Source organism: Myzus persicae, unplaced genomic scaffold (assembly GCF_001856785.1).
Source record: "Myzus persicae strain clone G006 unplaced genomic scaffold, MPER_G0061.0, whole genome shotgun sequence".
NCBI lineage: Eukaryota > Metazoa > Arthropoda > Insecta > Hemiptera > Aphididae > Myzus > Myzus persicae.
Genome location: NW_019101449.1, coordinates 321106 through 347507, shown reverse-complemented (window position 1 = coordinate 347507; position 26402 = coordinate 321106). Strand labels below are relative to the sequence as shown.

Genomic DNA, 26402 nt, shown 5'->3' with positions numbered 1-26402 from the left:
CGCGCACACACACACACACATCTTTCCGGGTCAAACCCCCGGCTCTCCTGCTATAAATCCGCTTAGCGCAAAAAGAAAAATATGTATAACTAACGAGTGGTGCTTGAGCGCATATATCATCATTATATAAGTACGCGGGACGGGAGTACGTACGTACAGTAATAGTGTTATAATAATAATATTGTCGGGCTCTAAAAGAGGTTCGCGCGAAATGCAGCGTTTTCGTTTGGAACGAGCGTTATCGATAGGCCTCCGGTGCAGCGCGAAATCTATAAATTATGTTCGGTTTTTATGAAACATATACATATATATAGGTGCACATTATACATAAATCGCTGCAGAATTTAGTTTCTTTTCCCTCTCGCTCTTTCTCTCCGCCAGCTCTTACTCTCGTCTCTATAGTAGTTATTATAATATACGAGTATACGACTTTACGCTCATACCTGCACATGCAGTTACCTTAATGAACGTATATCGCTTACGACATCATCACTGTCAGGTAGTGTCAGCTCTCATATATATATATATGTGTGTGTGAAATAAATTGTATGCACACTTGCATATAGTCTGCGGATATTCGAATAAATAGTAGTACATACCTGATGTATACAGACCGATTTGTATGCTTAACTTCTCTCTAGAAACCTCCCTTTTTCATTTTAAATTATTGAGTGATTTTTTTTTTTTGAAAATTTTGATACGTCTAAATCGAGTAGTTTTTGAGTTACGTAACTTTGTGTTGTAAGGATATTATATCATTGGTAATGAGTTGAGTAGTTGAAGGACTAAGACGATTTGAAAAAGTTAGCAATTATTACTATTGATTTATCAATATTTTTTAAAAATGATCCTAATAGTATAATAAATACCACAGCATCTAACATAACATTATATACAGTTTTTATTTTTATAAAACCATTTTTAATAATTACTATCCTTAGTATAAACATTTTAATAACTCAGAAACCACTCATTAGGATTTGGATTTAGATTCATCAACACTTTCAAAAAAAAATCTTCCACTAAATAATTTTCGCTAAAAAAGGGGGTCTTTCATTTGAAAAATAGAAGATTATACCACCCACCACAGGATTAAGTAGTACAACAAATATAAAGAATTTGAAAATATGGTCTTTTGGACTAATTAAAAATTCTAAAAATTAGAATTAGAACAAATGTACACTATTAAAGGGAAAAATGGGGGCGAACATGCTTAAAAAAATCACCCTGCATAATATATACAATAATATTAAATAATATAATAAAATCTACAGTAAGTACACAAACTAGTTATTTGTTAAAGCAGAACGCAAATTTAATTTTTAAAAAACGATAGGTACCTTTAATACGGGATGATTGATTGACCTATATTGCATACTAACAGATTTTCTATAAGTAAATGGATCAGTGGATCACAATACTCTTACAGTTTTGCAGGATACCCCTCGCCATTTCACTCAGGGAATCTCAACTTTAAATACTTTTCAAAACAAATCGTTTAGTATAATTTAATATTTACATATCGATAAACCTGGAAGAGTATATATATAGAATGCGAAATGACTATGTATTGTATTAATATCTGAATATTTTTCATAAAAAGGTATCGCCTAATGGCATACCTAAAATATATACTATATTAACAAAATAATAATTGACTTGGGAAATTAGCGTAGTCGTTTAAATACAGATCACTCCCTTACATAAATACACATAACATCTAATATCGTGAGATTGACTTGCGTATATATCTGTAATAATACGTGCAAAATTATATAATTTATATAATATCATAATACCTGTTCAGTTCTTGCTGATGGAATACGACCGGTGCAAAGCGGGTATTATTTTTTATTGAAAATAAAAAATACGCGGTCGTTTAAAACATTAACAGAATTAATGTTTATAAATTACGCGGTGAACGGAACGCGAATATTCTTTTTTTGAGTTCTAAATTGATTATTGCTTTCACTGTTTTTATTGCGCAGTTAATCGTCATTTTTTTTTATTTATATATAAAAAACGCCAACCTAACCTTTCTTGATTTGACAACTCTTTTTATTGTTGACTAGAAATTAGCTTTACAAAAATATTCTATTTCGAATTTTATTAATCGAAAATATATTTTTTTAAATATTGCACAATAATAACACAATCACTAACGACTAATAAAAACCATAATATTATGTTACACTTTACATACATTATTGTAATAATAAATAATAATAACGAATCAAAGTTAAGTTTATAACATTTCGTCACCTGATCTTTGTTGTTAGTATACCTACCTACCTATAATAATATTATGGGTAAATGTGGTTGTATAATTTGTATTTTTAATCGCCTGGTTACAAACTCACGTAGACTATAATATGATAATGCGACTGTATAGGTTTATCGAAAGTCTGCAGATTACGTTTCTATTAAAATTAAATTTTTTCTCAATCTACAAATAACATCACGCATTTCTGACGAAATAATAGTTTTGGCCTATATTCGTGTCAATTTTCTTTCTTTCTATTGTTGTTGGCCTGTATTACAGTGTACATGAGAGTATTCATATACTCACGTGATACGAACATTGATGAACTATTATCATGATACTGTGTATTAGTATATATATATATATATATATTTGACTGCCTTTTGTCTTATGCGTACAATATTCTGAATTGTTATGTCGGACAAATCGAAAGAATCGACTACGTTAATGGTTGAAACTCCAAGTATATTATATTGTTCGATATCTGTATAGGTTAGCCGATCTTTATCATCGGTGAGATATTTTTCCACGTCCATCTGAAATTATTAATCGTTCTTCTCGCCAATTTCGACCGGACGAAACTTTAGAAAAGCACGAGTCCATTTAAGGTTTTTATTTTTTTTTATATCGTTTGGCCTAGATTTTGTTGTGCCTTTTTTATGTAACCACCTCTCTCGACGAAAACGATTTTTATTTCATGCAACGGTATCGATCAAACGAAACAATATAATATTGTTAGGAGGTGCCTATCTGTATAATAACCCAACAGCAGCCGCCTGCATCGTGTGATCGGTGTCGATTCAAAATTTGTCTTCGGTACGACACGTGATTTGGATATTGTGTGGTCACGACGACGTGTTCAAGACTATATATACATGATATTATTATATAAAATTGTGTTGATCGCTAAAAATTCGCACGACTGTTAAAAAAAAAAAATGAAACAACGTTATCTTCTCGTCGGACAATGAAAAGAGAAACGTACTTTGAAAATGATTACTATGCACAAAACGACAGTATTTTTTCGTACTGCGGGTAATAAAACCTCTTTGGCCACCTTAGATTCGACTGAACACACTTTAGTTTTTCCACGGTCTGCTATTTGTAAACGATTTAAGTCAACTAATGATGACCGGAAAACCGCTATCTAGATAATGCCATGCACTCCAGTGTGACAATATAGTTGCTGCTCCTATAATAGATAATTAATACTATATTATATTCGTCGAATGAGTGTTTTTATTTTGTATCGACCAATATATACGTGGGTACATGTTTGATGGACTAATAGACTTTGATAGAGCTACTCAGACATTGACGCCGGTGAAAAATATATTATTATTATTATTAAATTTTAGGATTCAGTAGACATATAATACATCATTATTATTATCATCTTTTCTGTACGATATTCACTCAATGATGTTATTATACCATTACGGCTTTAGTGCGTATAATTTAATGTTATTTAGCTCATCGGTGGCGCCATACCTCATACATTCCTCTGTGGCTGCAGCCAGCGACCACTCTACCTATGTAATATTATTTATGTTTACACTGTATCAGATTTATCTTAATAATCACATGATTAGTGCAATTAAGCCTACTGCTGTAAGTACGTATAGTTTATTCGAGACTGTTGGTAAGATAATTTTGTAAACACAGTTGTTAAAAATCGAAAATCGCCATTACCGTTGTCCTTTATCCACATGGGTACATGATATTTCATTTTAATTTTATTCGATGTAAATGGACTTGGCCGATTTTGGGTATCGGTTTACAGTTTTTTTGTTATACGTACTCAGCTGAGTACCTACACCGGGACTGACAAAATCATGTCGCGCGCAAAATTAGAATATTTTTATGATTTTTATTTTAAATAATAAATAATAACACAATGTATGTATTAGTATATCTACAGATAAAATTGAATAATCGATATTGAACGATAAATAGCCGTATGCTCGTAATATGTGCCTAGGTTTTTATGTACCGCTCTTCATGATTTAATTGCACGTATCGTCAAAATAATTCGCCACCCCTAAGTCTTGTACTATGATACGTTCGTGTGTATTGCATACTTGCCGATGTGTCGTTACACCAATTAATCGGTGACGTGTGCAAGACGTATTTCGGTCTATTTCTCGGAAAGAAAGAAAAATCGTTTGAAAGAAACGTTTACAACGTAACATGTAACCAAAACCAACTAAATAAGTATGTATTACCATTGTATTGCTATCGTTTCTCGGTCGGTTATTTTTGTCCATTTACCGAAAATCACCTGTTACGCGTATTTCGCTGTCGGTCATACTTTTGCTAATTCAACAAGTACCTACCTATATTATATACACCCGAACGTATAATATATAGTATAATACAATACCGGGCATGTATATATACCTACGAGCTACGGTTCGATGTTGGTAGCTGGGACGCGATATTATTATATTAGATATATGCGTTCACCACGTTACCACAGATACCTCTATTACCAATTATGTGCATGCAGGCGCGAAGAGTTCTGGACAACACGGCCGACGTCCGAAAACGCTGTCCCGCGGCGGCATTGTCATTTCACGACGAGCGTGTGTAACTGTACAGCGAAAATTACCAGTTCTATACCTACGTAATATTATCGTACATTTCTTTTGATATTTCGGTATGCATATTTTAATACATGTTATTACATACGACGATCGATTCGTCAGCCGACCGCGATAATCGATTCGCTTGCAGTCTGCAACAACGACGAGGAACATGTATAATTACGAGTGTACTCGTATACTCGTACACCATACATGTATGCGACGGAAGAAGGTTTTTCAATTTTCTTCGATACCACTCACTGAAGTATATATTCCGGTCTTATTCATGCACCATAACTTATTGTGCATATAATTTATTTTTATTAGAATAAAAAATTTAAAAAATACGGATCGCGGGCACGTTCAATAAGATAACAGTTCTGCAGCTGCCGTCTTGCCTCGGCTCTAAAGGCATTCCATACATAAACTCATGTTGTCAATTTTACATCCAACTCCTATATACCATATCATTGATATTTCGTCATGCGGTGTGTGAAAAACCGTTACAGTTTCAAATAATTAAGAGTGTTCGTGTGAAGTCATCCTCGAGTAATAATAATCGCAAATTCTTATATCGATTATAATGATGTAAATTTTGAATTTTGACTATCAAAACCACGGCATTACGTGTTTTATGTGCAACTATTATAACCAAGATAAAATATACAAAAATACAGTTATATATGCAGCGAAAGAATTGCAGTTGGTTGCGTACACCATAATGCCTTTATGTATAGGTACACAAAATACGTATTATGACCGACTTCCCCCCCCCTACCATCGCTAAGACATGATGATTGCGTGAAAAAGTTCTTTAAAAAATCATTAACTTTTAAACGCAATTCTCATAGATATACTGATAATAAGTTGTATGGGTACAGCGATCGTGTTCATCTATTATATAGCTACCTAATCCAAAAAGCGACCGGAAATGCTAGGATGGGAATGTTTTTTTTTCATTATATTACCGTCTGATTCTTCCGTCCGTCGGCGTGCGTGTGTGTATTGATACTGTACAATATATGTGCAGACGAGGTTGGTTTTTCGATTTGTTCTACGTTTTTTTTCCCCGCAGACAGTGTATCATATATATGTATATGGGTTATAATATGATTTATAGAGTCCTCTCGCGATATTTAGCGAATGATGACCTGCGCCGGAGCGAAACGCCCTTCGACACGACGAAACAGCCAAGCGCATACAATCGTACAAATTGTATAATGTTATTTTAAACGATTAATCCCGTCGCATTATATAATATAACGATTTATATTATTACTATAAAACCGACGACGATGCTACATTTTACACATATCTGAGCAGACGGCCGCGGCGACGGTGAAACCTTTCAACCACCGCTCGATGGATATCGGCACGCTTATTGTGTATGAATATATAATATTGTAAGACTTTAACAAGACGTTCGACAATAATAAGTACCTATTCAGTAGTGGTTATACATATATAATATGTTACGGGCAATGTAAACCACAGTTTTTTTTCTTAGCCAACTAATATTATTTTTCATTATTTTTAAAAATTATAATCATTGCCTATTTATAGTATTGATTTTTTTTTTAAACAATCATTATTAATTTTATTCGTGTACCGTAATATTACGAATATTTTGATGGAATAACAAAAAAAAATTAACAAGTATCATCATTTTATTTTTATAATAAATTATAATTTTATTATTACCTATTTATTTGAACAAGATTTAAAAGCGGCACTTGGAATTACATAGTCGGTCTGCTTTTCTACACTTGATTTTTAAATAGGCAGTACGATACGTAACCAAAATAAGTTTATACACAGTGTTTCAAAAAATTCAGTTTATTGTATTATAATGATACATGAATAAAATTAATAATGATTGTTTAAAAAAAAAAATCAATTCTATAAATAGGCAATGATTATAATTTATAATAATAATAAAAAATAATATCAGCTGGTAAAAAAAAAATCGTGGTTTATACATTGCCCGGGCAGGACCACATTGTCCAGTATTCCACATTGCCCGTAATATATATATATATATATATATATGATAAATTGTTATTGTCACCTTACAATAATATGTCATTGCCTCGTCGTGATTCTGTTGTGAGTCTCGAATTATGGGCCTAGAAGATAACTAGCATCAGTTGAACAACAGCAACATGTATATCATTATTCAACCCAAAGTCACTTCTCACAGCGCGCTGAAAAAATGCAATAGCAAAACGAATATAATATATGACTGCGTATGGAACCAGGTGGAACCGAATTAACGGTAACATCGATCTCGTTTGACGACATAGTAAAAATATATTATGTCACATCGTTGATTATGAATACTTGTATTTGCATAGACCTTATACTACTAGATAAGAACTGTGTATGCAAAATAGCATTACGATCGGCGTAACAACGTCTCTCGGTGATGTAGGCCATCTTTACAAAAAAAAAAAAAAATACAATAATCTATACATCTCACCCTGCTTCCAGAGTAGACGAGTAGTTTGACTAGCCCCAAATTTTATACCGGAAAATTCTATTTTTTTGCCATCCTTACTCATTTTGACCAACAGGTCTCCGTGTCCCGGTGGGCTAATCCGACCCCGTTTACTGCCCCGTTCGTGTGAGTAACAGAGAAATCAAAAAGCGCCCTCTGTGTCGACACGTTTTCCATACACTCGTTGTTTGTCTATAGCAGTATGAGTTCTATGAGTGTTTATAACCAATGGTATTACGTATGATATGGCGGTTTTGGGCAGGCACGCAGCTTGATATCGATCGATCATAATATTTACGATGTTGTAGTTATGAGCTGTATGTACGTAATTATAGTCGAAATCATAAAAGCTAAACTCAATTAGAACGAGTGGGTTCCGGTTTTCCGGAAATATGTTACTGCATCGCACAAGTTCATTTCTAAATAATAATAACAATTTATTTATATCACATTATATAATAACGTATCAACTGATGTAAATTATACGCTTGGGTATAGGAGGTACCTACGACTATATAAAAACTGCAAGATTTATCATTATCATAACCACTGCAGTTGTAACACTGCAATCTAGGTTGTTTACTCGCGGACGTCGTCGTAACGATGTTTTTTTAGGTACGACTTAGGTAGGTACAATATAGGAGTTGTAGCTGCTGCGGGTAATGGTCGTGCGCTTTCCACGTTTTGTCGAAACTTTTATTTTAACGATAATACAAAAATGATTACTAGACAAATAATAATATTGAAATACACACTTTGAGTGCTTTATTTATACACCTATCATTATAATATGCCCCGAGTATGTCGGCCACAATATTATTCGAATCGGCTCTTTAAATAGCCGTTGTTTTGAAATCACTTCAAAAGTTTTTTTTTTATTTCACGAAAATAATTACGCGTTTGACTCAACATTTTTAAATCATTATATAATAGTGTAATACTATATAATATAATAGAAGTGTTTACTCTGCAGTACTCTGTAGTACGACGATTTTTTATCAGAATACTACTCTGCAGTAGATATATAGTTTTGAAGGACTTGCGATGACGACCGTCATTGAACTAGGTTTACTCGTACCTATAATGGCCGCTGTGATGAATGTAATATGCTCGTCTGCGTTGTTGTTTTCAAATCTCACTCGAACTAATTCGATAAACGTTCTCAATCTCCGTTTATGGCCGCAGTTTCAGAGCCCTTTCACCACCTCACGGGTGAAAAAGAACTCGGAAGGTGTGCGATAAATAATACCTCTGCGGAAATCGTAACGATCTACGCCGTAAGTATTATAAGTCATAATACACACAAGATGGGCCACATCTTCCAGTTTTACTTATTATTTACTTATGTATAATTCCTGTTAACCTCGTGGAAAAACAGGCGAGTACACTACAGTGATTGCATTGCAAATTGCAATAACCATTAAACAGTAATTTTCTCTGTGAATGCATTATGCATGTATGACATGTATAATGTATTATATACATATTATGTTTTTTAATTATTCCGAGGCCGAGTAATTCCCTGAGAATTCCCAACTCGAGTTAGTAACTATACAGATTATATAGTTTAGTTGACCGGACGTCCGGATAGTTTGCGTTTTTCGAAAACTTAAAAAAACTTAAAGAATCATGAAATCGATAGAAATATGGTAAACTTACTGAAAAATCTTTGTCACGCATGTTCTCTGAAACTACTCATCGAATTATTTTGATTTTTGTTTTTAAAGAAAGAGTACATCGCGGAGAAGGTTTCTTAACATTTTTTTCAACCCTTATAAGTTACTTTAAAGTAGCTCCCAGGTGCAATTTTTTCAGCTCACGAAAAACCAATACTGTTTTTGTTTATTTAGACGGTTGCCATTGGTTACAGTAGAAATATGGCATACACATTTTTCACAAATATATTATTTTTTTAAAAAAACTATCTTTAGCACGGACAACGTCGAGTAGAACAGCTAGTACATTAATCTATACACAAACTGAATATTGGACTTGCATAAATTATAACCAGTATACCTAATATCGTGGCCGCGATTTATTAATGCCATATAGGTATGCCTACACATGTATATAGTCCGGGGTGCGTTTTTCCCCGCGATCGTCGCTTCGTTTCGCCGGCACACACTTATCGACCAAAACGGGACCGTGCGAGAGAGAAAGTATAATGGGTATATATATATAATATATTATGTACCTATCTATACAACACACGCCTAGACATAACCCGATGGAGATAAGGACCACTGCAGCAGACTCTGACCCGTTGACACACAGACACACACACACACACACACACACACACACTCTCTCGATGATAATATTTCTATACATCGCGGGACACGTAGATTTACGCGCCGCCCCTTCGCAGACCTCGACGCTATTGCATCCGCTGTCGGCGTATCTGCTCACACATGGCCACGGACCTATATATCGCCCGAGTCGTATTATATTATTATACATGTGCTTAGAAAGTTGTTTTACAAATATTGTTTTCTTGTGTTCCGCCGCCACTATATAATATAATATCCCCTTCCGATCGTCGTCTTCTCCGTCTACTATTGCTTCTTCTTCTTCTTCTTCTTCTTCCTGCCGCAATAGCCCAATAGCTAGACGCTCGGCGGCATGGTTGCACGCCAGAGAAAGTGAATAATATTTGTAAACACAAGCACACACACACACACACACACGTGTCGCTATAAGTATATATGCCAATATTATATTATATATATTATACTCGCGAGCTTATAATATTATACGGCGAACGACGATGAGCTTCTAATCGCGGCTGGGCGGCGGCCTATTCTATAGGTTATACTAACGGTAAAATCGAAACGATCAGTCGCCGTCGAGTATAATACACTGCAATATATAGTATCGTTTTCCGCATTGATTTTTTTATTATTTTTATCATCATCGGCTATATGTACCTATTATAATATATTTGTGGAAACTCGAGAACGAGGTCTTCAAATTCCGGTTTTATATATAAATAGATATAAGATAGACCTAAAATCATATTGTATAGCTGTCGAGATTTTTGTTGGCACGAGAAACATGACGAGTGCCCCTCGCACACCGTGAAATATGCGCTGGCGGACCGTCATCGTCGTATTATATTATTGTGGCTCGAAGATATTATACGCGGCAAGCGTTTAAGTCTCTTTTGACAATAATACAATAATATTGTATTTACCACACACGTCTACAACTATATAATACTGTTCGTCACTGCGGTGTATTGTTACCTATACCTATCGGAAACGTCCGGTTTCTATGTGTATTATTATTATACATGTTTATAGTGTTCACACTTCCACAAAATATATATACGCAGGTATCATGTGTGCCGCGTGTTGCAGTCCGTAGTATATACTGTATAGACACGGTTGAAGAATTATTAACATGCAGTTTGGTTTTTCTCGTTTGTTAAAACACACGGGCCATATAGGTCTTATGAAACACTATATACTACTTATATATTTTATTATGAATGTCTCGTTAAGGTACAGCAGATTATACCTATTTATATAGGTACTCTATAGGAGTCGTAAAAATGCATTTTGTCATAATTTTGAAACGCTGCTTGAAAACAACAATTAGGTGCGTCCCATCATTATGCTATATTAATAATAATGTAGACGTGGTGAGCTCGCTCCACGCTCGATCCAGACTCCACACGACTAGAATAAGGTACGACGTACGCGCGGAGTATAATTGTTGGCAGGTTTATTTGAGATCTTGCGACATATATTCATATATAATAGTAATATAATGTCAGGATATATAAACCTATTATACTATGGTATTATGGTACATAGATACGATGGGTGTCCGGGAAAAATTGAAAATATTATTCCGATGTTATACGTACCTCACCTATATAATATGTTTTGTGGATATCGATATACGACCGGTTATAATCATCATAATATAAATATATAATACTTATAATATCATCGTCATACCTGTACACACTATTTACGACGGTGAAACGGTTATCGCTGTCCGTCGTGTAGATCAATATATATGTGTCGCTTTGAAATCCGATACAGGTATATCCTCGTACATCGTTTTCGTCGTCAGATTTCTATCTGATGAAACCGTGCAAGTTTGTAAACCATCACCGATTGCGATTGATCCTCTCGTCCGTGTTGTACCTATATTACACTTTTATATTCTCTACGATATTGTGTCGATTGAGACGATTTTGATATAATATGTGTGCACCTATATTAATGATCATCATTAATACACATACATTCGTGTGTTCATATTATATACTATTCGATTTGTACCTATTTTAACCAACGATCGATTATAATGGAGCCCGTTTCCTGTGGTCGACACAGTTCTCGACATGCGCGTAATGCGTATAATCGCTGCGGCCGTAATCGGCTACAAAATAGGTCCGTAAAATATAATATATATATTTTTGGACACATGACAGCGGGAACGAACGATATTTTATTCGACGCGCGTAATACGGTACATTTAACGTGAAATAAATTAACGTGCTACCGTGCGTATATATATAAGCACGTATACAGGGCCCCCCGTTCGCGAAATACGTATCTATATAATATATTATTATATACAGAGTGAGAGAGAAAAATTTAGTTGCTCTTCGCCCGACCGCGGACGCCGCCGCACGCGCCGTCTCTAAACATGATGGCTGCGCTGCCGTATACCTGACTTTATATACCTGTACGATGGTGTTGTACACGTACGACGCGATTGCCAAACAGAAAATCGGAATGCGATCTGATTAAAAAAATAAAACAAAAATCGCGTATAAAAAAAGTAGGTAAGGAAAAAAAAACACGTTTCGCCCAGTGGCTACTCTAAACCGCCGACTATAATATTATGAGACGACGACGACGGCGACGACGAGTGTGATTACGAAAGATGAAAACCAACGGTTTATTATTATTATTATTTTCGTGTCCCGTAATAAACCGTGCACGCGTTAAGTATGTATAAAAATAAAAAAAATTACGAGAAAATCACATAATATCGCAGATAAAGAAGCATGGCCCGAGGCTGGAGGCAGCTCTATTTGTCTTTTATTACAGGTTGTTGCATATTGTATACGCATGCACATAGGTACTTCATATTATTATATGTATGTTGTACCTATTCTCTTCTCAGATTGGACGAGCAGATAATAAGGATTGTATACGGCATGTGTTTTCGTAGGTAACGGCGCTGACCCGATGGTCTTGTCCGATTTTCCTAGTCGTAAACGATAAACAAAATATTGCCAGTAAAATATATTATTACACAGTATGTATGAAAGCGTTTTTAAAATTATTTTCTGTGCCGAAATGTTAATAACGTATAAACAGAACAATTATTAAGAATAATACCTATGTGTCTATGGTAATGGGTTGAGTAGGTAGGTTAGACGATTTGAAAAAGTTAGCAATTACTATTGATTTATCAATATAAATAATTTGTAAAAATGATCAAAGTATAATAAATATTATATCTAACATAACATATGGTTTTTATTTTTATAAGATCAATTTTCAGGATTATTATCTTTAGTATAAATATTTTAATAACTCAGAAATTACTCATTAGAATTTTTATTTAGATTCATCAACATTCACCAAAAAGTCATCCGCTAAAAATTTCCAGTAAAAAGGGGCATTACTCATTTTAAAAATACAAGTTTGTATCACCATAGAATACTCCTTAATAAGCAGTACAAAATATATCATAAATTTGAATACATAGTCATTATAGGTCTTCTTAAAAATTCTGAAAATTAGAATATAAATAATCGTACTATTAAATTGAAAAATGGGTGGGAGCATGCTTAAAAAATGTAAGAATGTAAAAACTGCATGTTTTAAATTTTGGTTCTAGTGATATTTTATGAGCTCTCTCTTCAGCCTTACATAAAATATATTTCTTAATGCGATGTCAGCGATTCGAAAAGTCACTGAGGTCCGCTCTCGCGGGGAGGTGCCGTCCACGCTGTCGAGGTTTCGTGTTGCGCGCGATACGATGATAAAATTTATATTAATCATCGTAATAAATAATATTGTATTATTATTAATATTAATAATATTATTATCTATGTCGGTACATTATATCGCGCTACGATGTATAAAACGACCGGAACGATATCGATCGTACGTAAACGAATAATAATAATAATCAGTCCAACGTAAAAACTCCTGTATATATAGATAATAATGTTCGCCGTAGGTGTATATTATAATATTCTAGTGGCTAAAATAATAATAAAAAAATCGTCTCTCGCGCACACAGGCGTGACAATAAATCACGACAGGTACGTATAGAAAGTTGGCGGCGGACATCCAAGAATATAATAATATAATATATAGTAGCCCCGCGAATTCACACGTGCACTGCACATCCGAAAACAATTATAATGCTATTTACGAGCTCCGCCGGTTACCCATTAAAACGTATTATATTTACTATTATTATACTGCGCATAGGATCGCGACCCAGACCTCAAAGCTCAACAATAATATTATGATCCTGGCAGTTCAAGCACGTCATAATATTATTGTACCTACACACGACGAAATGTAGGCACGCACGAGCGCCAAAAAACCTCCTCGTCGCAATAATATTATTGTTTTGCGACTGTACTTCCGTCGACGACGTACGTAGTGATATCTACCGGGGCAAGCAAATCGTGCTGGCTTGAGTCCGAGACGCTTGGTTTTTTGTTTTATTTTTTTATTACCCTAGGATAATCGTTGTTGCCGCGTTCCCCGGCGCGTGGTTTATTGTCAAACTTTCCATTGTGTCTCGAAACCAGTTTTTCTCGTCTATGTTCACTACTATTATCACATACGGTTTTATTTCGGAACGTCGTCGTTTGTCGTAAAAACCATAAGAGTTTCACAACGTGCGTATATAATATGTACACCTACCCATGATAATGCTCGGCACGCGCAACGATTGCGAGTTGTGTGTAAAAACTTTGCGCCTTAGGTGCGCGCGCGCGTACCAAATCGTTAAGCGTTCGACACGGGTACGAGTTACCCATTTTCAAAAACGCAATAGGTGTACCGAATTCCTATCGTAAAGTTAGAGTGTGTGTGTGTGTGTAGATTATAATATCGTAAAGGTGGTATTATGTGTTTTGAACCTTTAGGTCATATAATTTATGTTAGGTATATACCAGAAAACTCGCGCGGGCATTACATTATAATGTGTACAAATATATACAAGTATACTGTCGATGTTGTGTGTTTATATGTATGTATATATATAGGTATTATAATATATTTAAATATGAATACGAATTTATTCATAACTGACGGGCCGGCGGTCGCTCTGTATATACACAGTTCTTAGCATACAAATAGCGTTCGGACCAGCTTCGGTGCGTATTATTATAATATGGTAATTTTTAATACGCATTATATTATTATATAGGTATAGCCGTATAGGTGGTACCTAGAATGCGTACGCGCGTTATTATATTCTGGCCGTCGATTGTATTAGTCAACAGTTATTGTCGATTACTTAAAAGTTAATGTAAAGAAAAAAGGAACGTTCTTCGACGGACGGCGTACATAAAAGTACAAAACGAATTAATAAACTGCAAGCCGATCCGTTAAACGTTCGTATATATTCGTATACCTTAGAGATAAAAATTATTAAACACATATACGCGACAATATGTGAGCAATCCTGTTATCACGGCAGTGGTAATAATAAAATAAAATATATTTTAAAATATACCTACACAAACAGCTATAGTGTTAGTACTATAATAATTTATGTCTATGTGCCGTGCCATCTTCGATTATAATATTATAATGTTATGTATTGTTGTTTACAAAATCGGTCATTGATCTATAATCCGTCTTCCTTTCGTGAAGGCGTTTATATTATTACCTGATATTTTATCATTAAATACATACTGATTTTTCTTCTTTTTTATTAGCCTCTACCATTTCTACGAGTACAAATTTGGCTAGTCATCAGCAGCAAACGACAGGATGGACGACTTTGGCACCAAGTGTACCCGATCGAGACCAAAGACCGCGTTCATCAACAGCTCCCGTTATCGTGGCCACAGTCCCTACAAACAAAACAGACCGAAAAAGTAAAAAATAATTTTGCAATAACAAATGTAGAATTATACTATATGTACTAATACTAAATTTTGTTTACAGTTTATTCAAATTCACCGCCTACTCGGGAAAAAGTTCGCACCGACGATAATGCACGACTTAGGTCCGCTGAACAACATCGGTCAAATTCCAGTTTGTCTCAGACGTCTTCTTCCGGGTGGGATCAGACCGATTCAACTGGCAAGTGAAATCGAAAATTGGGTTATTAAAAAAGAAAAAATGTGTTGAATTTGATTGTTATTTCAGATTGCGTTACCAGAAGATTGCTGATCGAGGAGTACGAAAGTGAATGTAAGTTAAAAGAAATCGCTGATTCGATCACTCGGTTACATCCTCGCAATATAAGTAATGGGATATTATCCAAGCCTAGAAACATGGAGCCCACGAGGGATTCAGATGTTACCAATCAAAAACAGGTATATTTTGCAAAGCACCTGTTTGATCATATTTTATGCTTTTATAATGAATAATATTTTGAATGAAATATGTAAAAACTAAAAACCAAATATTGTTTATAGGTACGTGGAGATCCGGACGGCTGTGGGTTGGATTTGTCTTTAAGGTACTCGCCTAGTTCAGAACTTAGAGTTGATTTACCGACTGAGGATTTATTGAATATAAAGAAAGGCTGGCTTATGAAACAAGGAAGCACATCAGATGTAAGTTTTGGATATAATTAATTTTGAAGAAAAAAACCCAACTTGAATAAGTAATTATTGAAATGTATGCACTTAGGAATGGAACAAACATTGGTTTGTATTACGGGGTTCTGCTTTATTATTTTACCGCGACCCAACGGCTGAAGATCAAGGTATCTTAGACGGTGTAGTCGATTTAAGTTGCGTAACTACTGTAAGTGAAGTGCAAGTTAACAGAAATTATGGGTTTCAAACAATCGTAAGTAGTCTTATTAGCATAAAATAATTTAAATTACTAAGAGACAATCGTTTTGCAGTCTTGGGATGATAAAAAAGTTATATTATCAGCAATAACGTCTGGAATACGAACTAATTGGGTATCGGCCATAAGAAGATCCGCTGGGCTTACCGAAGAAAATATGACTAAACCTTCGTAAATATATTAAATTTTTCATTCGTTTTATAATGTGTGTATGTTCTAAGTTGCATTATGTTTTCATATTTTAGTTTGGACGGTACATTGTCTTCTTCGAGGTCAATTGTTTTTTCTTCGGATGACGAGTATAGAACAGCGTCTGAATGTGGAAGACGTGAAAGTAGTGATTGGGGTGATACTTTACCACCGTCACCTCCTCTGAACCGAACTCCCATATCAAAAGTTAAAGAACGAGCGAGAGGTGGACCCAGGAGTAGAATATTTACTGGAGGGTCTCTAGCAGCTAAACGTTCAAAATCTTCTCCTCCGGTGTCTCCAAGAAGTATATCCGAAAGTTCAAAGTCCGATGAACTTTTATTATCGTCGTGTGCAGAATCTGATGATACTAAGGTAAATCGGAATTAATTTGAAATAATTTAACACGCTGTACTTATAATAACAATTTTGTTCATATTTTTAGAGTGATCGAAGTTCATTAGTGGGCCGAGTAGGAAAACAAACAGATGACCTAGTTGATGTGAAAAAACAACTAACTAGTGTATTGTGTCAGTTGAGTAATGCTGAGCAAGAGTTGATAAGACTGCGACAACGTAAACATGATGTGTTAGCGTTACAAAAGCAAATAGAAACGATGGGAACATCGTTGAAAATGGCCGAGGACATGATAAAACAGAAATCGGACCAATTGGTCGAATTCGATTCAATGAAAAAAAAGTAAACCATCAATTATGAAATAAATGCAATATTTTGACAACTATAATACTAATAGTATTGTGTATTAATAGTTACAGAGATGAAAAGAAAAACTGGGAAACGGCTTTGTGTTCAGTGCAAAATGAGTCGGAAAAACACCTCGAGGAATTGGAAAGAACTAGAGAACAGGTTTCTAGACTTAGAGGCACTCTAGCAGATGTATCCGATCGATTAGCTAGAGGCATCGAAGAAAACGAATCTCTTTACAGGAGGGTTCGTGAACTAGAAGGTCGCTCAGTGCCAATAAATGCGTCTATCCGGGATAGCCGAGCTAGGAGTTTAGATTCACTTAGTGACTTAACTAATATTGATTTAGACTTGGATACTGAAAACATGGATAAAGAAAGGTTATTATTTCAAAAAAAGTAAACATTTTTTTTACTCATATTATATGGAAAATTGTATTTTTTTTTATTAGGATTGTTGAAGAATATGAAGATCTACGCTGTAGATTTGAAAAAGCTGTTCAAGAAATAAGAGCAATGAAACGTGAACTTAGAGAATCAAACATTCAAACTGATTGTTTGGAATTGGAGTTGATTAATGCCAGACAAGACTTACAGATTAGGCAGCAAACGTACGAGGCTCAAGCTTCTATGATGGCAGCTAGAATTCAAGATCTAACTACAAAACTTACTGCAGCTGATAAACAGGTAAAATCAAAATTATAAATAAATATTGTGTAATAAATTTCAATTATTCCTGTCTTGATTTTGCAGATTCGTTTGCTAAAACAAAAACTTACCAAGTCGGAAGGGCGAGAGAAACGTCGTTCTTTGTCACTCAAAGGACGTGAATCGTTTACTATATGCAAAGAGTTAGAAGAGAAACTAGTGGATTTAGAAAAGAAAATCGGTAAACTCGATGTAACTAATGGTAATGCAATAGAAATATCCGATTCCAAGGATACAGGCTGTCGAGCTAGCACAGTTGCATCTAGGCTGCGACGAAAATCATTGGATAGCGCAACGAGTAGTGAACCTATGAAAGTGCTTATTAGAATGACTTCTCTAGAAAATAGAGTCGCTGAAATGCAAAAGACTAATTCGGATACTATGAATATTATCGTAGAGGATGGTATCGATACCAAAGAAGTTGAAATTTGCAAAATCGAATGCGCTTGGCGTGCGAAAATGAGTGAGATTGCGACTAAAAGAAGAAAACTTCAAAATGAAGGCTGCTTGGATGATGAAGCAAAAACAACATTATTAGCTGAAAAAGTGGCGACCGAATCGGTTTTTTTAAACAAATTAAGACAGTTAGTTAAAAATGACATTGCAGTAGAGACAACAAACCGAATTAAAAACCGACTCGACTCTAATATCGAATTACTCGCGGAAGTAGATAAAATAGTTGGGATAAAAAATAACACCGAAAAAAGAGTAAAGGAATTTATGGAAAACCGGATGAGTGTAATACAAAAATACAAATGGGATGCTGATGAAGTGAAAAACATCGCGTATGATTGTTTGGAGAACATTGTTACTGACACTGAGATGCACATGGCGTTAGACTACTATTTTAAAACTCAAGATCTATCTGACAAAGGAAGCGTCATGCTAATTCAATGTGTAATGAATAGAGGGAAATTGGAAACATGGTTGAATGAAGTTCGGAATTCGGTTGAATTAAAAATTGACGAAGTCTTGCAGAATTTACCGACCAAGGCGAAACGTACTGAGGAAAAAAGTTGTTTAGAAGAGTACTTCGAAGTGGCAGTGCTTCATTGCATGCTGGAGTCCGGTTTGAACCTGGTGGAGAAGACACCAAAATGTAAGACGGACATGGACGAAGGCGAGGCTCTATCCGAATGCCAATACCTAGCGGCTAAAATGTGCCAGTGTTTGCCTCCGGTAGATGATAAGCGGATGTTGCACGACAGTCTAGGAGGAGTTGAAACCGAAGTGATGGCTTTAAGGTCATGCATGGAAGATTTAATCGATAAGCGACAGTTGAACGGACCAGTGTCTGATCCACAGCCTTTACGCAATGAGAACAAGACCACGTCTTGGATAGAAGATGTGTGTAACAAATGTCACGACTTGCGCATGCAAATAGCCTCACTACAAATGTATCTAGCACAGTGCCAAGAATGCCAGAGATGTGTTTACCTACAGGAAAAAATCAAGGGATACGAACAGGAACGCGATGACGAACTGGAAGCAGTTAAGAAGCAACATCAAATGGATGTAGCTGAGCTAAAGAGTCGCTTAGAGGAGGAGAAACGAAAACTATCGGCTGTAAACGATCAAGATCAAAATGTACTCAAAGACCGAGTAAGAAAGTTAGAAAAACGCCTAAGCGCACTAGACTCTGAATACAGCCAACAAATGGATAATTTAAGATTATCTTATCAAATTTCGTTGGCTTCAAATGATTCTTCGAACAGTATTATGACAGAAGAATCAACCAAGCTGAGGTATCAAACGGAAATTGAACATTTAAGGGTGAGAAATAAATAATAACAAAATAAACTATAGTTGAGAAAATTAAATATTCATTTTTATAATACGGCATCTATAATTTTAAATTGTAACTTAAAATCGTTAAGCTCCATTTTTTTAAATCATTTATAACTATGATTTAGGCATTATGTGAAAAAGGTCTGTTGGCAATGGAGAACTCACATAGACGTATTATCGTTGAATTGGAGGAAAAACACCGCCAGGAGACCGAATCGTTAAAATTGGAAAAAGAACAGGCGCTTGCCGAGGAAACACACGCGACTTTGGCCGGTGAGTAGCGTTTATATGTATTTATAACGGACAAACAACGGTGATTATTAGTAATATTTAATTTTTTTCAATCTTATATTGCAATATTATTATTTGTTTGTAGCATTGGATGCGATGAGAAAAGCTCACGAGGCTGAAGTGCAAAAGGAAGTGACCAAGTTTAAGACTGAATTTTTGAAAAAGATCCAATCCAATCACGACATCGGTGCTCTGCATAAAGAACACGAGTGAGTCGTCGAAAAACGCAAACATTGGTTGTTTGAAAAATTGTGGTACTTATGACTGTACTTTTTGAATTTCAGAGCCGAAATGGAAGAGATCAAAAAAGAAATTCTCTCGTTGTCTGAAAAGTACTCAATCAAGTGCGTCGAGTCGGCGAACCTGGAAGAAGAACTAAAATCGGCAAACTCGCAACTGGCACAAGCTCAGCAGCAGATCATACAATTGGATTCCAGGTATGTCGATTGTCGCTCTCGTCAAATCCCTTAGTATCGGCTAAAGTTTTACTTCATTCGAAAACTAGTTATTATATATACTATTCCCTCGCCTGTCCTCGCTGACCACAACCTTTATATACACTTTTGCTCCAATTTCCTTGCACAAAATGTATATCATAAAATATTGTGTACCATAATATTATGATATCTAACGTCGTATTTCGTGTTGAACGCTCGTCGTTTAGGAACAAACAACTCCGTGCACATTTGGTGTCCGAGACCAACGATAACATAACATCTGACTTCGAAATCACGACAGATGCCGAACTAGGCCGATTGAAGCAAGACATACTGGTAAGTGAACATCAAGCATGATCACATTGTTTATATAATAGTGCGCTATTGCATGACACCTGTTATTCGCTGATTTTACACCGTAGACAAAGTTCTTGTATAATAGTTTAAATAGTATTGTGGTAGTAGCAGTAGTATAGTAAGGTAATGGTAGTTAAGTAGTATAAATAGTTTAATAGAGGTGAAATGTTTCATACTTGTCGAAACGTACCGAACACTAAAATTGAATGCAAATCACTTGCAATATGCGTATTGTAATTTATATTCCGTCGCAAGTATGTGCAATATTTTTTTTCCAACATTTTAAAACAAAAATCTTCAATAATAAAATGAAATATTTTTATGTTATTTAATGACTATAATCACACCATAGTTAATCCTTTTTAAGAACATACAAATTTGAAATTTGCTAGTATAATAAATGACTGCAGTCAGTTATGAGCAACACTAAATTAAACATACTGTGTAGGCTGTCGTTGATTCGTTTTTATCTAAGTGGCATTTCGAAATGATGATATTTTTAAAACATTTTGAAACTGATTTAACAACGGTTTAATATCGACGTCCTACGAGTCCTATCGTGTAACCATATCATTAAAACCATATACATTCCAAATTGTAGCCTGCGTAGTATTTTGTATAGGTAATAAAAATAATAATAATAATAATAATACTTATATTACGCGTATTTTACTCAGATGTATTTTATATTCATTTCACTTGTAGTTTTTTAATAATATAATAATATAACAGTTGTATTTTGTACATACCTAATAATATAATCCCTGTTTGTATAATCAATATTTTTTTTTATATATACCTTTTATTGCTTGACCGCACACAACAGCATGGCGAATCGCTTGACAGCATTTTGAACAGTTTTGAACAGTACGACGCGACGGTGACGCGGGTCGACCGGCCCGTCGTAGTGGCGCTGGTAAATAAGTTGCGGACCGTCGCGGCCTGCAGGAGCCGCACTCGAGGTATACACTATACAGCACACGCACAACCAAAGTATACCAAAGTAACCGAGGACGCATACTTATACCTGGGCGGCGGGCGGCTGTTTTCCGGGGGTTAAACGGGTTTCCGATCGACGTCAGTCCCTCGAATAGGGCCGAAAGCTAGTAGACCGCTGTTGCTATATAAATAGAACCGGGACCGCTTTCAACACCCCTTTCTGCTATATGGTTTCGGTGTATTGTTTTCTTGTAGATCTCTGGTTATCGTATCGTTGGTTTTGGTCCGATTCCGGTTCTATTGACAGCTTAGAAACCCAAAATCTCACATATCGGTTCCGGTCTGCAGAGGCTCCAGATCTAGACGTTGTACCTATTATCTTTTATGTTATACCTGTACCTATAACACTATAAGTACACAATTCGGAGACGTTTATTTATTATTATTCAGTGTAGTTATATATCAATACTTGTATTAACATTTAGGGATCACTAAACACATTTATAATATTAGTGAATAGTGATGTGTGTGTGTGTGTGTGTGTGTGTGTGTGTGTGTTAGTATGCATACGATTTTGGAGTGATTTATTATTATTACCAAGCGGTAAATATATAACTATAATAAAATTCTACAGATTTCTGAATCGATTCAGTACGCCCGTCCGCCCGACTGGAACGAAGTCGGTCAACAGCTACACATTGACATTTTTTGTTTATTGTACTTAAGAGGACGCCATACAGGCATTTGTTGTCCTCGTCTAACAAATGTATAACATGGCAAAAAATGTTCATGAAAAAGGTGAGAACCACTCAGGCTGCAGTTTAAGTTAAGCTAGAAAAAGGAGTATATTGACTGTTCGATGTTGTTTTTAATTTGTTGATATCACAAGTACAAAAAAAGTCTTTAATGATTGAAAATTCATTATTTTTGAGCTTTCAAACTTGAATAACTTTTTTTTTGCTTCTGAAAGCAATTGAGAAAATAAAAACAACATTGCACAGTTAATGTTCTCCCCTTTATTATATGAGTGTTTGATTGCTTAGCTTAGACTACAGCCCGAGTCGTTCTTACCCACAAAAAACAGTTGTTGCTGTGTTTTACATTTGCAAGATGGAGACAACACATGTGGATGCAGCGTCCTCTTACTTGATTAATTATATTAGAGTCTGGATTTTTTTGTTCTTACCTATATTTTTCGAGTGTTTACATGTTCTTGACTAGGTTTAGAATTATAGACAAATTTTATAACCTAGAATAGACACGTAAATAAAGTCATTTAAAGTTTAGGGTATTCTATACTAAAATCTAAAAGTTCTATTTTTTATTTAAATACATATACCATTTAACTTCTGAGTACTATTTATTTTATTTTTATTCCCATTTTATTCGTTTACCAAAAAACACTTATGCGCGTTGCGCACTTGTGCCAGATGTTCATATCCATTTCTGCTACTTTTAACCATTGAAAATTAATTTGAATTATTTTTGCAACGTACAAAGTAACACAAATGATTGAACAAATAGTGTATACTTTTCTACTGGTCTATTATTTAAGAAGATAAGTGAAAACAACTTTTTGGGGAGAAACGAGGATGTACTCTGTTCTATTACAGTCTAGTATCATACACTAAAAATAGGATAGAATATTTCGCAAAAAAATATACTAAGTAGTCACTTACTACTTATTGTAGCAAGTAGGTACCTACTTCCCATAGATTGCATGTTTGAAGCTTTTTAAAGGACATTAAAGTCCGGACTCTAGAGTAATAATAAATATAGCGAACCAGAATACGGCTTTGCCTATGTATACAAAACGATATTATATTGTCTTTAAATAATAATTGTATTAAATAAGTTTTTTGTTTTGATTTTGTAGAGCCCATTGTCGACGAGTCACTCGTTACACCAGAAACGTGTAACGTAACTTCTCGTCACGCGGAACCCTCGGCTCTAAACCCATCAGCAGGTAAAATTATTTTTTATAATTTACCCACTAAGGCACTTAAATTACATGATTATCTACATATATCTGTAAACTATAGCTTGTGTTAAGATAGTGAGTATGTGTGATTGTTAAGTTATCATAGTTTTATACTATAGTGGCTTTAAAATAAAAAAAAGATAATGAGTATAGGTAATACATCGATGTGAATAAAAGCAATAAGTAAAAAAATATAGTCTATAGATGTGTGAATGTGTGATTGATACAAAAAAGCAAAATTTAATAGTAGACAATTTCAAGCATACATTTTTGAATTATACAATTACAAGAGAGAGAGAGAGAAAAAAATAAATAAATAACAAAAAAAAATGTAATTAATACAATAAATAAATTATAAACATTTAACAGTGCTTTCCCCTATTTGTGTACAAAATAATATAGAATACTTATAGGTACTTAAGTATACTAAGGTAATACTTAGGTATTAGCTATGCGTATATTGTGCACCTTAAGTTTGATTTGACTTTAATTCTTTAAAAATATATATTATTCGTTTCTGAAATTAGAATTTTTTTTTTTGTATTTTGTCCCGCTCTCCCTATTGACCCTGTTTATTTTAGCCTATATTATAACATTATGTTGAAAATAATGATTTTACAAAAACACTATAGCCCTCCCCACAAAATTCCTGGCTACTCCACTGCAGCCCTATTCTAAGAAATTAAAATAAAGTCAGTCTGGTCTCGGTCTTTTCCAAACAGATTAAAAATCAATTTGTCTAGTTAAATTGTGCTGCAGTGTTGGTCATAATTTAAAATAATTGGTTAAATAAATAAATATGATATTGTACCTATTAACGTGTGTATAATGACCACTGTATCGCGTTCGCAGAGCCGAAGAGGTCTCCGAAGAAACTGTTCAGGGCCAACAGCATCTTGCTGAGGTCGCCGGCCATGTGCGGCGTGGTGGCCGACCGGAAGAAAATGTTCGAACGACGGTAAAACGGAGCTCGCTCATCCGCCCGGCCGCCGGAAGTCGTCGCCGCATGTATCTCGTGCTTCATCTACGACGTATTAATTATTTGTTATTGTTATGTTATACTGTAAGATTGATACAGTGACGATAGCAATTATTATTGTAATATTATATTATATTTACCTCCTCGCGCATGCGCAATACCAGTATATAATGTATATTAATATTGTGACATGAGCGCGTGTGTGTGATTCATATTGAATCGTTTTTGTTCTTTTTATCGTTATATAATATTATAATATTTATATAAAATATATTATATATAATATATAAACCTATTATGTATTATTGAATATTATTATGTTTTTTTTTTTCATTTTAAAAATATGTTTTTCTCTTTCCCCCTTTCCGTTTGAAAAAAACGCATGTGTTCAGCCTAATTAGTTTTGTATACCAATAATATAATAGTTGTACATAATTTTACGTGATGTGCATAACAATATTATTGTATTTCGTAGTCTTATTATTAATATCATTGCGATATTTTATTATTTTGTAGTCGCGTATTGTACTCTTACCCCCTTGTATTGTGTATAATGTTACATTATTATTTATGTGACGAGACGGAAGGCGTTAAACATTTTGAATATATATTATAATTATAATACTTATAGTACATTTTGTTTTTCTTCTCGTAGGTATATGATATGAAAATAAAAATATATATTACGTTTGTCATCGCGTGTTATATCGTATTTTTATTATTGCATTAGTTTTTTTTTCAATATTAGTGTGTGTTTCTTTTTTTTTTGTTAAATAGTGTTACAAAACTAACCAAATACGTCGTGTTCGTAACTCGTGCACCCCCACCTCTCCCCACCTGTAAACCCGTTTATGTCGCGAAATTGCTTAGCAAAACAAATCATAATATAATATAAATGAGTACAGCAAGTTCACTTTCGTTTGACATTTTTTACTGTTTTGAGTTTGAAAAAAATTAATTTTTGTCAGTTCTACATTGTACCCCGATAGTTAAATCTCCCTCTTATTATTATTATTATTTTTTTTTTTTTTAGTTTAAGACTTTTTGTTGTTATGCGAAGCTCAATCTAACAAATAAATAATTTTTTTTGCGGTTTGTTTAATTATTATAATTTGTTGTTTATTCTAGTTTTATTTGGAACAAAAAATAACTAATGGCTATAACATTGATAAGACAGTATAGAGTATTCTTAAACCAAAATAATATCATACTAAGCTTGCCGCAGCACCATTTATGAAAATGTTATTATAAGATTACGGAAAACGATGACTGCAAGGAAAAAGCCTACCGCGATTGCCGTGTTATGGGCATCGAGCTTTTGATAATGTACAAACAGTTTATAACAGCGTTTCCCAAAGTGTGTTCCGCGGAACCTTAGGGTTCCGTTAGATGTATGAGATTATTGAGAAAATTATGTTTATTTAATGTTTGTTGTTTAAAAAATGTTTGATTGAAAATTTTTTTTAAACCAAGTTTAATAATGAAAAGTCATTAACAGTATCATTAAAATATTATTTGGACTTGAGAGTTTAAGGAATTGAGTTTCCTTTTTTAATTTACAAAAATTGTGGTTAGGTTGGATTAGACATTAGGGTTCCGCGAAACACAAACAATTTTTTAAGGGTGCCGTGGTCGTAAAAGTTTGGGAACCGCTG

The 26402-nt window shown here is 34.5% G+C and overlaps 1 protein-coding gene across 2 annotated transcripts in view; it reads left to right on the top strand.

The window, feature by feature from the left end:
- Positions 1-25306, top strand: part of LOC111029113 (protein outspread-like) — a 100094-nt gene extending 74788 nt beyond the window's left edge. The window contains exons 6-23 of one of the 2 annotated variants that reach the window (XM_022307987.1): positions 15285-15446; positions 15517-15654; positions 15721-15890; positions 15993-16133; positions 16210-16371; positions 16430-16545; positions 16620-16938; positions 17009-17262; positions 17334-17648; positions 17720-17954; positions 18021-19748; positions 19889-20036; positions 20140-20263; positions 20339-20491; positions 20719-20827; positions 21675-21810; positions 23664-23753; positions 24621-25306. In XM_022307987.1, coding sequence (XP_022163679.1) covers positions 15285-15446; positions 15517-15654; positions 15721-15890; positions 15993-16133; positions 16210-16371; positions 16430-16545; positions 16620-16938; positions 17009-17262; positions 17334-17648; positions 17720-17954; positions 18021-19748; positions 19889-20036; positions 20140-20263; positions 20339-20491; positions 20719-20827; positions 21675-21810; positions 23664-23753; positions 24621-24730 — 4610 coding nt within the window. In that variant the 3' untranslated portion in view covers positions 24731-25306. Of the gene's footprint in view, positions 1-15284; positions 15447-15516; positions 15655-15720; positions 15891-15992; positions 16134-16209; positions 16372-16429; positions 16546-16619; positions 16939-17008; positions 17263-17333; positions 17649-17719; positions 17955-18020; positions 19749-19888; positions 20037-20139; positions 20264-20338; positions 20492-20718; positions 20828-21674; positions 21811-23663; positions 23754-24620 lie in introns of those variants that run through there. The other variant, XM_022307988.1, reaches the window with a different exon arrangement.
- The last annotated feature ends 1096 nt before the right edge of the window (positions 25307-26402 follow it).